Below are 14,230 nucleotides of genomic sequence, written 5' to 3' on the forward strand. Positions count from 1 at the left end.
GATTTATGGAAGTGAGGTTGTCATCGACGGCTGAATTGTCTAAGACACAAAGGATACGATGGTCGCCGAAAACGTGTTGTAATCTTACAATCTGTACGTAATAACATGACATATGTTCTTTGGACATTAAACATGAAGCGGTTTCCCTCTTCCATGGTTATTATATGAACTACGCGTGCAGGTCGCAAGTTGTGAATTGTAAATGTGTAGCGCTATGACGACGTGTGTGCAACTTCTCATTCTTATAAAACAGTAAAACACCACTTGTACAGAAGAAAAGGCCAAAACAAAAAACACTACAAAAGTCCCCTTTGAAGATGGCCGGTGGTGGCCATCTTATTTCCACATGCTCTGTTCTCTCTCTCTCTCTCTCGGGGCCCATGCGCCTTTAATTGAACTATATAGATAACTGTGCTTCATGACATACATACGTACATACAAACCCCGTAAATCTACAGAGAGAGAGAGAGAGAGAGATGAAGCCCTGTGCAAGGAGGCCAAAGGTGATATTAGTCCCCTATCCAGCGCAAGGCCACGTCACTCCCATGCTCAAACTAGCTTCAACCCTCCACTCCCACGGCTTCGATCCGGTGCTCGTCACCCCGGAATTCATCCACCACCGGATCTCTCCTGCGGTCGACCGGATGACGGCGGCGGGTGGGATCGCCATCGTGCCGATCCCCGACGGCTCGGGCACCGGCGACGGCGTGCCCTGTGACTTCTTCTCCGTCGAGAAGGCCATGGAGGACATCATGCCGGCCCACCTCGAGCGGCTCGTGGGCGAGCTCGACGTGGCGGACGACGGAGTGGCGCTGATGGTGGTCGACTTGCTGGCCTCGTTCGCGATCGAGGTGGGGAACCGGTGCGGGGTCCCGACCGCGGGGTTCTGGCCCGCCATGCTCACGACCTACAAGCTGGTTGCAGCCATCCCGGAATTGGTCCGAGAAGGTCACATTTCCGATAGTGGTGAGTCTCGATCGCTCCTCGTTTCAGTCCATCATGCACTCTGCTTTGTTCCAAGTCGTTTTATTTCACTTCTTAAGCAATATTTGGTCCTGTATATGATTTCACGAGCCCATCTTTACATAATTGAGTTAGGTTAATGGAGAATAATCCAGATCCTTCATTCTCAAATAACGCCCACTCATATTATTACGAGGCTAATTCCTGAAAAATTGAGGAAAAATCACTGCTAAATATATATTGAGAACTGTATTTTAATATGCTCTTCCATCGACTAAAATTATAGTCTTGTTATAGCCACAAAGACCCAAGAAGAAAATCAAATTAATCCATTTTATCTAATTTCACATATCTATTTGTACTATATACTACCGGGTCAAAAATAAATTTGTCTCACACCCGAATAAGGTAACATGACAATTATATATATATATTCCAGAAACGTTGCATTCTACTAAACTTTAAGTTAGCACAATTGACTTTTTCCAAAGAAATAAAAGGCGCACATGCCTACCATCTCAAATGAGCAAGATTGTTTCCAGGGTCAACACCATTTAACACTTGACAAAAATTAATCATGGAATTGTCAGGAAATCGATTTCTCCCACGTACGCTCCAATCACGTTGCCTACTAGCCTTTTACATACCAATTGGCTGTGAAAGGAAATAGTTATTTTCGATGCATTTAAAACAATAAATTGCGACAGAGGAATGTCACACACGTTGAGCCCCCTTCATAATATGCCCTCTGTCCCGTCAATGAAACCCACATTCATATACCTTAACACGAATATATTCTTGTATTTTGGACAGTCCGAGATTATTTATATTATCTCTATGTATCACTAATGTGGTGTTCCGCATCGCTGCACGCGTTGCTTGATACAAGAACTTTTTGATGATAGATCGGTATCGGCACATGTTCGATGTCCGATCGAATTCGCCTCTTTTTTCGAAATGATAATTTTTCGAATAAACCTGGTTTTAGAAATCAGCGGGCGACCCTAGAAAGTAAACGAAACCGGTCCTTTTGGACCATCTCTTGAAGACTACGACACCACGTGCATGATGATTTTGCAATCCTTCTTGAAGACCTAAACGAAGATGATTTACAAATCCTCGTCTCGAATGTGATTGTGATTGTTTTGTGATGTGACATAACTTGAGAATTACCAAAGTCTGCATGTCATCCGACTCATTGAATTTGCGACGTGTGACCACGTTGAACGAGTACCTTGTATTTCTGGCGTTGATTCTCACATGCAAATGTGCAAAATAATTTGCAGGAATACCCCAGAAGGAAAGCGAAGTACGGCAACACCCCTCGTTGACCACCCAAGACCTGCCGTGGCTGATCGGGCCGGTCAACGCCCGGAAAGCAAGATTCCGGTTCTGGACTCGGACTCTACACCGGTCGGCATCTCTCCGATGGCTCCTGGTCAACTCCTTCCCCGAGGAGGAAGACGAAGCTAAGATCCAGTGCTCCCGAGACTACCCGACGATTGTCCCGATCGGGCCGCTGACCAACCCGTCCCCCTTGACCAAGAACCCTAGCTTCTGGGAAGAAGACACCACCTGCCTGACCTGGTTGAAGAATCAAGAACCGCACTCGGTGATCTATGTCTCGTTCGGCAGTTGGGTCAGTCCCATCGGATGCGACAAAGTCGCCAGCCTCGCCCTCTCTCTCGAGTCGACACAGCGGCCCTTCCTGTGGGTGCTCGGTCCATCCTGGCGCGAGGGCTTGCCACATGGCTTCCTGGAGAGGGTCCGCAGCCGGGGCAGGGTCGTGTCGTGGGCCCCGCAGGTGGAAGTCCTGCGGGACCGCGTGGTCGGGTGCTACTTGACGCATTGCGGGTGGAACTCAACAGTGGAGGCGGTGCAGTGTGGGCAGCGGATGCTGTGCTGGCCCGTGGCGGGGGACCAGTTTGTGAACTGCCAATACATCGTCGAGGCTTGGCGGGTCGGGGTGAGGCTGGGAGGGTTCGGGGAGAGGGAGGTCGAGGACGGAGTGAGGCGGGTCATGGAGGACGGCGAGATGGGGGTGAGGTTGGCGAAGCTGAAGGAGAGGATGATGCCGGCAAAGGCGAGCTCGAGAGCGGTGGCGAATATGGCAGGCTTCGTCGAAGATCTCAAGAGAATGACGGAGGATGATTTTCTGTAGTTACATAGTTGGAAACAGTAATTGCTCGTCATGTTGTCTTCTTAGGGTTTTGAGTTGATCATCATTGTGTAAAGGCCATGCGAAAGTCCGTAAATCTTGAGATAGTATTGGTATGTGAGGAATGTGTATTTCTTAATCTTTTTTTTTTCCCTCTTGGTATTTTCTATTTTGCAGGATTTTCTGAGCAAAATCTGTAGCAACTATATTTGTTCAGCATACAGATTATATACGACTAATAGTCCTACAATGTTTTTTTTACGTGCACGTCAGCACTTTCGACTATACTTACTCGATGAATGTTCATAAATTGAAATGTTCACCTACATCGAAGAAGACACCCGAACCTTTTAAGTTATTTACATAAGGCCATAGATTTCATTCGAATCGATTTTTTGTGCTTCAATTTTTGGACAATTTGGTTTTGCACATCATTTCATTAGAGCTAACAATCCACCCGCATTTGATCGAATTTATGCATGGGAGAGGATAGGAATGGAAAAGATTTATCTCATGAATCGATTTTTTGACTGTGCAACTACTGTATGTTCATAATCGAGGTTCGTTCTTTGGATCGTCAAAAAGGCTTGTATTATCATTTAGTTGACAGGACTAGAGTAATGAATCACTTATTTAAATAACATTACTCGCTTAAACTGAAGTAGTAGGATAACTATTTCATGAAATAAAAAATATTGATAGATCATGCAGTACAATGCTTGTTTGAACTATTTGATTATGTGAGTCCCACCGTAAAATCTATTTAAATAGTCTCAATGATTTTATTCCGTGTGACGTTTAACGGGATTAATTTATGAAAAAGGATAATTGAAATAGATTTCCATCGAGAAATTGTGTGGTCAACCCTCATTATGCTTCTAGTTGCTTCATAATACTATTTGATTATATGATTTTGATTAAATTAATGATTAATTTATGTTCATAAATTTTTGCTTCTATAGTCAGCACTTTCGACTATTTGACTATTTGATTATATGATTTTGAGTTGAACATTCTAAAACAGGATTTATAAAAGAGTATCAAATTTTAGATCTCCATCCATAAGTTAATTGATTAATTCATTCCCACCCGAATCTCACACAGAATTCTGACCAAAAAAAAAAATCTCACACAGAATACTTCAATGAATTTGGAAGGAAAATCATTACTTTATTTATCTTCTCTTGGCCAATGTGATGTTTTCTCAATGAAATATTCACATATAAGTAAAAAAAGCGAAACGTTTCCCTACTTGCCAAAGATTTGATATTCAAATTTCATCGTTAGTTAATGTTATATGTTCTCTAATTGATGTGTATGTTGGCCACGAAAATGACACGCCCAGGATCACCATAATCAAAAACCGAAACACGTTAATGGAGAAATTATCGATTCGCGTACCTGGTTTGGAATCCATCGAACTTGACGCGGAATTTGTGACGGTTTCCGAACACGAACTCAAGTGCTTCTCCCCTATACCCTTCATTAGAACACTGGCCTAATGAGATTGCCACTCATGAGAAGAAAGTTCTCTCTAGATCCGTATATGAGTCAGATTGTGTATCCTCCGGTTAGGGGAGGGACTTGAGCGCTATTTATAGAGTCTTCGACCACGGGCTCTTTCATTACGGGCCGGGCCGTATTCAACCCACACCAGCCAGCCCCATATTAGACTTATTAAGAACCCATATATCTTACCTTTATTAGATCAAACTAATTCAGTTAATTTCAATTAATGAAGCCCACATTAGGAAATTCTTACATTCTCCCACTTGGGCGATATTAATTGAAACAGAACTGTGTGCGCACCCTTATATTGGTCTAGAGATTATTCTTAATAATCAATCCGATCCCATAAAGTCTCAAACACCGAATCATGGCGGTAACTGCATGTACTCACGCAAAGCCTTCCATGGTCACAAGTGCTTTCAACTTTACTGATATGGATTCAATATGGTAGTGTGTCAAATGGACAATACCTCATAATGAGTGATACTTCATGTGTTGTCCATTTTGTTAGTCCAAATTCTCTCTCCTTAAGTGTCACAAAACCTAGTGTGTCACCAGAGAATATCCTTCATGGTTCCAACGAACCTTCATATGTCTTACCTTGATAGTTAACTGTACTTTATGTGTACCAAGACATATTGTTAAGGCTAATACCACGAATGCCCCATAGCCTGTACTCAAGGTTCACACAATGCCTCGAGATTTTCATCAAATATGTATACTCAACTTGATAAATCTACATTCACAAATACCTCATTGAATGCAAAAGAGTTGATACATATTCAAATATTACAAAATGTAACAAAATCAGATACAAACTTCATAAGAGCAACATAAAACAAAACAACTCCCACTAATTAACAGTATCCCATGATACTCCTAAGCCCATGTTAATGACATGTCGATCAAATACACAAGGGCGAAGGCATTTAGTTAGTGGATCTGCAATCATATCATCTATTGAAATGTGCTCTACTGCAATGTCACCATTCTGAATTTTTTTCCTTTATAGTCAGGTACTTGACCTCTAAATGCTTAGACCCCTTGAGACCTCTGTTGTTGTTAACAAACAACACTGCAGAGTTATTGTCACAATACAACTGTATGGGCCTATCCACAAAATCAAATACAGTCAACTCCTTAATGAGGTTCCGGAGCCAAATTGCCTGAGTAGCGGCCGAAAAGTATACTACAAACTCCGCTTGCATGGTAGAGGATGTCATTGATTTCTATTTCTCACTTTTCCATAATACTGCACCTCCTGCTAACTTAAAGATGTAACTCGTTGTCGACTTCTTTTCATCCCGACAGCCAGTAAAGTCCGAATCCGAATACCCAACCAGCTGTAGGTCCTGAACATATTTGTAAATCAGCATATAGTCTTTTTTCCTCTTTAAGTATCTCAAAACCTTCTTGGCAGCAACCCAATGATCGTGTCCTGGATTTGACTGATACCTGCCTAGAAATCCTGTTGCAAAAATAATATCTGGTCTAGTACATACTTGAGCATACATAATACTCTCAAGTGCACTAGCATAAGGTACATTCTTCATCTGGGCTTTCTCAAAATCTGAATGAGGACATTGTGACAGACTCAACTTATCACCCTTAATGACAGGAGCAATTCCGAGCTTGCATTGCTGCATGTTGAATCTTTCTAAGATACGATCAACATATGCCCTCTGAGATAAACCCAATAGTCGGCGAGAACGATTCCTATGAATCTCAATGCCAAGGACAAAAGACGCCTCACCAAGGTCCTTCATATCAAAGTTCTTTGACAACATCCGCTTTGTCTCATGCAGTAAACCAAGGTCACTGCTCGCAAGCAGGATATCATCCACATAGAGTATAAGGAAAATGAATTTCCTCCCACTGACCTTGCAGTATATACACTGATCTACTTTGTTCTCAACAAAACCAAATGAAGCGACAACACTATGAAACTTCAAGTACCATTGTCTAGAAGCTTGCTTGAGACCATAAATAGACTTTTTTAGTCCACATACAAGCGTACCTGAATCATCTGCCGCAAAGCCTTCGGGTTGCATCATATAGACTTCTTCATTAAGGTCTCCATTGAGAAAGGCAGTTTTAACATCCATCTGGTGTAACTCCATATCGAAATGAGCTACGAATGCCATGATCACTCTGAAAGAATCTTTAGAAGAGACTGGAGAAAAAGTTGCTTCATAGTCTACTCATTCTCTCTGAGTGAAACCCTTGGCTACCAGTCTGGCTTTAAACTTCTCAATCTTTCCTTTGGAGTCCCTTTTAGTCTTATACACCCATTTGCAGCCAATGGGTCTATGACCTTCAGGTAATTCAATAAGTTCCCAAACACCATTATGCTTCATAGACTGCATTTCATCTCTCATTGCATCCAATCACAGTTCCGACTAAGGACAAGAAACATCTTTTGCATAAGTCACTGGATCAGCCACAGAACTGATATCGTAGTCTTGCTCTCCTATATAGACTAAATAGTCCGGTGGTATAGCTGATCGTCTCTCCCTAATGGATCTCCTTACTGGAGCAGCAACAGCCTCATCCTGCACCTGAGAGCCTTGAGGAAATTCATTAGGAGTTGTCTCGACAACAGGATCCTGAGCCTCAACAGGTTCAGTCTGTGGTGCGGGAGTCTCCACAATTATCTATATGGGAGGAAATAAAGATACAACATTACCCACCGTACTATTATCCTCAATAGTCTGTGAGCAGCTACTTTCTTCGGCCACATCAAACTCCAGAAACTTCGCTGTCTGTGATTCCACAATTCTTGTGCCTCCATTGGGATTATAGAACCGATATCCCTTCGAATGATCCGGGTAAGATACAAAGTAACACCGAGTGGTTCTAGAGTCCAACTTACTTAATGTTGGATTATATAACTTCGCTTCTGCAGGACATCCCCAAACCTTAAGATGATTTAAGCTAGGCTTACATCCAGTCCATAACTCAAAAGGAGTCAATGGAACAGCTTTAGTAGGTACACGATTCAGAATGTACAAATCTATTTTCAAAGCTTCACCTCACAGAAAACCAGGTAAATTTGTCCTACTAATCATACTCCTCACCAATTTCATAAGGGTGTGATTGCGCCTTTCGGCTACACCATTTTGCTCAAGACTCCTAGGCATAGTAAACTGAGCCACTATCCCAGAATCCTCTAAGTATTTGGCAAATGGCCTCTTAAGCTGTCCGGCATCGCCATGCTTGCCATAATACTCTCCACCTCGGTCAGATCTAACAACCTTTATGACCTTTCCCAACCGTTTCTCGACTTCAGTCCGAAAAATCTTGAACTTGTCAAGAGACTCAGACTTTTCTTTAATCAAGTACAGATACCCATATCGAGAATAGTCATCAATAAATGTGATGAAATAAAAATTTCTATACAGAGTTGCCGTATAGGGTCCACTTATGTCAGTGTGAATGACCTCCAACAGGTCAGAACTACGGACTGCAGTTTTCTTCCTTATCTTGGTCATTTTACCTCTACAACAGTCTACACATGTCTCTTGGTCATCTTTAAGAGCAGGCATGATGTTAGTCTTTATCAGCCTTTCTACTTTATCCTTAGAGATATGACCAAGCCGTTTATGCCACAATGCATAAGACTGTTCCTTAGGTAGTGGTCTCTTGGAAATAACCTTTTCGGCTATATAAGCGACGTATATGTCATTGGGAGACAAACACAATCTGTACAATCCGTTGGACATATTACAGCACTCAACCTTATTTGAATTAAGAAACAAAGAAATAACATTGTTCTTGATTTCAAAAGAGTAGCCATACATGTCCAAACACTATACGGAAACTAAGTTCCGTCTAAAAGAAGGTACATAAAAGGTGTCTTTCAACATTAATATAAAACCAGAGTCTAGAATCAAGATTACATCTCCCACAAACACAACATCGACTTTCTCGTTGTTTTCAATAGTGAGTTTTGACTCATCCTGATTTAGCTTCCTCCGATTTATGAATCCCTGTATGGTAAACGCAACATGATTAGTTGCACTGCTATCGAGCCACCAAGAACTTGATGGTGCTTCTGATAGGTTGGATTCGCAAACAAGTGCCAAAGAATCATTACCTGTAGGCTCACGTTTGGACAACCAAGCTTTGAACTTTCCACAATCCTTCTTTATGTGACATTTCTTCTTACAAAAGAAGCAGCGGTCACCATCCCTTTTGAAGGATATTTTCTTTGGACCCATATTGTCAGATTGACCAGTAGTGTCGTGAGTACCTTTATGAGTACGATTTCTGGACTTCTTATCCTTCCTTTTGTGGGAACCAGAAACATATAAGGCTAGATCCCCTTTTTTTCTTCTTAAGTTTCTCTTCCTCTGCCACCACCCTTGCTATCAAGTCATTCACTGACCAAGTCTCATCTTGGGAATTGTAATTTGTCTTTATAATCCTAAAATCATGTGGAAGTGTGTTCAGGGCTTGATGCACAATGCAAGCATCAGGAATGGAAACATTAAGAGCTTGAAGCTTCGTCTTTAGGTCTACTATCCGAAGGACATAATCTCTAACCCTAGCAGTACCATCATACTTCATATTGAAGAGCTTTTGAAGAAGTGTACCAACCTCAGCATTAGATGAAATGCGGTTTCTAGCCTCTAAGGCTGCCATCATCTCCTTAGCAGTACAGTCAGCTGGCAAACCACTTTTCAAGTATTCTTGAATGGATTTCTTCATTGTCAATAAGCAAATCCGATTGCTCTTTTCCCAGGCAGCATAGTCCGTTTTCTCAGCTTCAGTACTGGTGGTCGTGATATCTGCCGGCTTATCCTTTGTAAGAGCAATGTGAACATCCGCCAGCTCCATTCTAAATAGAAAATCCTCTTTCCATTTCTTAAAGTTCAACCCAGTAAGGACCTCAATGGAAATGGAATTGCCATTTACAGAAAAGGTGACTAGAAAACAAACAATACAATCAGCATCATGTGAGTACTTAAAATGAGAGTTACAGACATCATCACATAATCACCTTTGGGCAGAAAATATGACATGCAGTTGTACACTCTCCACATGACAGCGGCCATGAGAACATATTCTAATCTTTCGTGAAATCACCACCTTTGGGTGTATGAACCACTATGATCAGTCATTTCTCAAGCACATGCTATACATGTACCCCTCCATGAACCAATACAAGATCACCTCCTTTGGGAGTATGATCACGCAATAGAACAGGAGACATCCCACTACAATATGAGACCGATATTTCTCAAACCCAATCAAGTATGCTACTTTGGCGGTCACTACCCAACTGAATCCTTGAAAATCTCTCATACCAGGGATATGAGCTTTATGTATCACATTCACTATATACATGTAATGCTAGACGTAAAGACAGGGGCGTATATCTCTGAAATTACATGTCATGCTAATTATATTGTTCCATTCATTGATAGACAATGAATTACACTCTACACAGTCCTTATGTGGTGATATATATGTGAGCTACCATATGCATTTCCGAAACCATAGAGAAATACAAGAAAATACGCAAAAATACCCTAACAATACGAGTATATAGGGTTCTATACATATTTTCACATCTGTAAAAGCTTCAAACATATAAAATAAATACACCACAATGTAGAGAATCTCGATACGAGCGCGTCGGTACCAAGAACGTCCCAAAAGGACGTTGGACGCGCTCTCACGAGCCGCCGAAAGGATCGGCGCGTGCTCGTGTTCAGCCGGTCAAACCGGTCTGAACAGCCGGTCCGACTGGTTGACCGGTTCAACCAGTCCGACCGATCAGGTCTGGTCAACACTCAGGTCGGGTCAACGGTCGGGTCGGGTCTAAATTCGGATCGGGTCAGGATCTGGGTCGGGTCAACACTCGGGTCAGGTTAGGATCCAGGTCGACCGGATCCGCGCTCCTGATGACGTCAGCATGACGTCATCCGACGGTTACCGGCCGAAAACGCCCCGGTTCGGCACGGCCGCGCATGGCCGTCACGCGCCGCCGCGCCCACGGCGCGTGTCGACACGTGAGGGCGCATGCGGCCTCGTCCGGTGATGTGCCGCCCGTCAATCTTCTCGTCTCGACGAGTAGATTCCGAATATGTAATAAAATTTTACATTCATTGGACAAAAAATTTCGAAAATGGGTAAAAACCTCTCGGACATAACGAAAAACAGTCCTAATACGCTTGTTTTAGTTCTAATCTATTGCAGGCTCTGATACCACATGTTGGCCACGAAAATGACACGCCCAGGATCACCATAATCAGAAATCGAAACACGTTAATGGAGAAATTATCGATTCGCGTACCTGGTTTGGAATCTATCGAACTTGACGCGGAATTTGCGACGGTTTCCGAACACGAACTCAAGTGCTTCTCCCCTATACCCTTCGTTAGAACACTGGCCTAATGAAATTGTCACTCACGAGAAGAAAGTTCTCTCTAGATCCGTATGTGAGTCAGATTGTGTATCCTCCGGTTAGGGGAGGGACTTGAGCGTTATTTATAGAGTCTTCGACCACGGGCCCTCTCATTATGGGTCGGGCCGTACTCTGCCCACACTAGCCAGCCCCATATTAGACTTATTAAGAACCCATATATCTTACATTTATTAGACCAAACTAATTCAGTTAATTTCAATTAATGAAGCCCACATTAGGAAATTCTTACAGTGTATACATAATTTCGACATATTGGATTCCTTAATGCTCTACGACAAGAAAAAAACTACTAAATGCTCGATCTTGTAATTCTTTTCTTGGAAATTCTCATATGGAGGACATTTAAAATGTCGATTCACCATCTAAAATTTAGAGCATTATGGTTGTGAAATTTTGTGGAACCACTACCAATTATTTTAAAAACTTAAGTTGATAAACGAAAGCGTTGTATAATACGTAAATATTTTAACACCCTCACCTCACGCGTAAGCTCAACTTTAGCCTATAACTACACTTGGAATTATATAACTTGAAAGTCAAATTAGGAGCCCAGAAACATTTGAAACTAAAATCTCCTGTTCTGATATCATGTGAAGATTTTTGCAGGATTATTGCAAATAATTGATAAAGACATGATTTAAAATTTGAATATTCAGACAATGGTCCCTATGAATATCATCAGAATCCCTCTAGGTACCACTCTATAAGCAGAGTAACCCTAAAAGTATAAAGCTTTTATAAAGTTGATTGATAAAATGATGGGACCAAGAGTTTGAATATGTCTTACTTATTTAAATACTATCACTTCCGGGTCTAATATATTCAAAACCCATTTTTATGGGTATTTTTGAAAGTATTCATTGAGCTATCCTCCTCCAAGTTCTGTCAAAAGAAAGAACTATCCTTCCCCAAGTCAACAGTGCTCTGCTCCAAACTAAATAGACTTTGTGAAAAGCACATTTGCCACTTTCGAGCTAATAAAGTAAGACTCGTTTTTCATGTTATTGGCACATCACAAAATAAAAATAGATTGTAGCTCGCAATAAAATATCATAACGTGTCGAAAATCACCTTCCATGCGCATCAATATGTAAAGATCCCATCATCCCACTAGTGCCGTAGTGCTCATCGACCTAACATCGATCCTAGGTATCTTCCAAAGGGGAGGACAGTCGCCAAAAGGGCTGGCATGGCTTTTTGAGCGCGAATATACTTTCTAGAAAAGCGAACATGCACTCTTGTCGGATACGCAACTCTTTTTGATGCATTAGGTACTTGTGAATTTGGTGCATCTCATCCTTTAAATTATGCCGGGTTTATGCCGGGTTCCACTAAGACCCATAAACATCGGTTGATTGAACGCAGCGGATTCACATGCACCCGGATCATCTAATAAGAGTTCGTAAAGTGCTAGCTCTTATGGGTATAGAGAAGGCAACACATTCACATATGTTAGAATCCCTCTCGAATTGTTTTATTTCTTAATCGAGTTATACTAATTTTATTCGATCTTGTTCTTTTCCTACGGATAAATTTGAGAATCAAGGGATACTTTACCTAATAGCTCTAATAAGAGTTCCTTATATCCACAGTTCGACGTCCAATATGATTCTATGTTGATGCTACAATGGCACCTTCAACATACCATGTCACTTTGGTGCTGATTCGATCTATATGCCTGAAAGGATTTTTATGATTCCTATGTGAGACATGGATCCTCTAACTTGCACAGTACTCCCTCTAGGGGTATTCAATGAATCTCAATCCTTAATTTAGGGAACATGAGATTATTATTGTTGACGGTTGAATTATGTCGAGACAAAGGAGGTCGAGAGACCCGTACGGGATAGAAAATCTGTTCATCCCTTTACGCAGCAACGTAAATGCATTGGAATTTTACAGTCTGTACCTAAGACAAGATATATGCTCTAGAAATTCAAATTAAGCGGTTCCCTCTTACATTATTGTTATTTAGACTTGAAGAGCTCACATCCGTGCATCTACCACATAGCCTTATGAATAGTAAATCTAGCACAATTACAGCATATGTGCAATTGTGAGAAAAAGACACTAACAGTGCCATAACTTTCGCACGACACTCACTTTAATGGTATAACTTTTCAATTTATCATTTAAGTGCCATAACTTTTCAAAAAAATTTCACTTAAGTGACGTGTCGACGATTTCCCTTGCATGAATATTCATGGCATTAATTAAATACAAAATCCTCCAAAGCGGTTTGCCAAAGAACCGATATCATTAAAAACGTATAGAACAGCGTCATTCGAGTCCTTTCCTTCTCCCAACTTGATGGTTTGAGGCTAATTTGGTTCCAATAAAAGACACTGGAACCAATTTTAATTTACAAATAAAACAAATTGCAGATCAATGAAAAGTTGCTTTTGAAAAAAGCAAAAACAGGAGAAGCCGCTCCCAATCATCTTAACAAAGTTGGACTCTTCTCCAAAATGAAGATGAATATCATTGATATTGTGTGCCCAGAACTTCAATGAGTACTGCTTGGCCAATTTGAATCTTGGGATATCAGCGTGCCACTATCGATCATTCGGTCGGCGACGTGAGAGGAAAAGGCATAGAGTTGTAGATAATGACGGCAAAAATCAAGACGGAATGCATGTTCGGGGCACACCCAGAAAGGAATCAGACCACCGTATGATTTTAGGGTTTCACTTTCCTCGAGGTTGTTGATGTACAAGTCCAGTTTCAAAGAAGATTGGAGGAGTTTTGTGAAGGTTTTTTTTTCACTTGTGTTAGATCTATGCTCGTTCAACCTTGTTATTATGAACGATGATGTTGTTGGGGACACTGAACCTAGGAGCGCACCGTCAAAAGGAAAAGCCATAACAATATATGAAGATCTCGGTGTGTGTTCATTACTGACAACAGATTTGGCAGTTAGCCGCCAATTTTGATTTGAAGAAGTCACAAATTGTCTCTTTGAGCGGGTGACCCCTAAGTTTGTTATGATTATTCTTCTTGTTATTTGGAGCCTGTTTTGTTTTAAAATTGTTGCCGTGGTTTGCAGTTGGACTGCGATGTATTTCTCTTGTATTTCCGTAGAATTGAATGAAATATTACTTTGAAAAAAAAAAAAGACATACATACATACAAACCCCAGCGATGTATTTCTCTTGTATTTCCGTAGA

At 41.3% G+C, this 14,230-nt stretch overlaps 1 protein-coding gene across 1 annotated transcript; it reads left to right on the top strand.

The window, feature by feature from the left end:
* Positions 1-437: 437 nt before the first annotated feature.
* Positions 438-3,400, top strand: LOC115677209 (UDP-glycosyltransferase 82A1). The gene is made up of 2 exons (XM_030600330.2): positions 438-966; positions 2,250-3,400. Exons 1-2 carry the CDS (start codon positions 477-479, stop codon positions 3,122-3,124), a joined length of 1,365 nt encoding a protein of 454 aa, XP_030456190.2. The 5' UTR covers positions 438-476; the 3' UTR covers positions 3,125-3,400.
* The last annotated feature ends 10,830 nt before the right edge of the window (positions 3,401-14,230 follow it).

Source organism: Syzygium oleosum, unplaced genomic scaffold, assembly GCF_021117445.2.
Source record: "Syzygium oleosum isolate NSW1041296 unplaced genomic scaffold, Sole_v2.1 Sole_v2.12, whole genome shotgun sequence".
NCBI classification, from domain to species: domain Eukaryota; kingdom Viridiplantae; phylum Streptophyta; class Magnoliopsida; order Myrtales; family Myrtaceae; genus Syzygium; species Syzygium oleosum.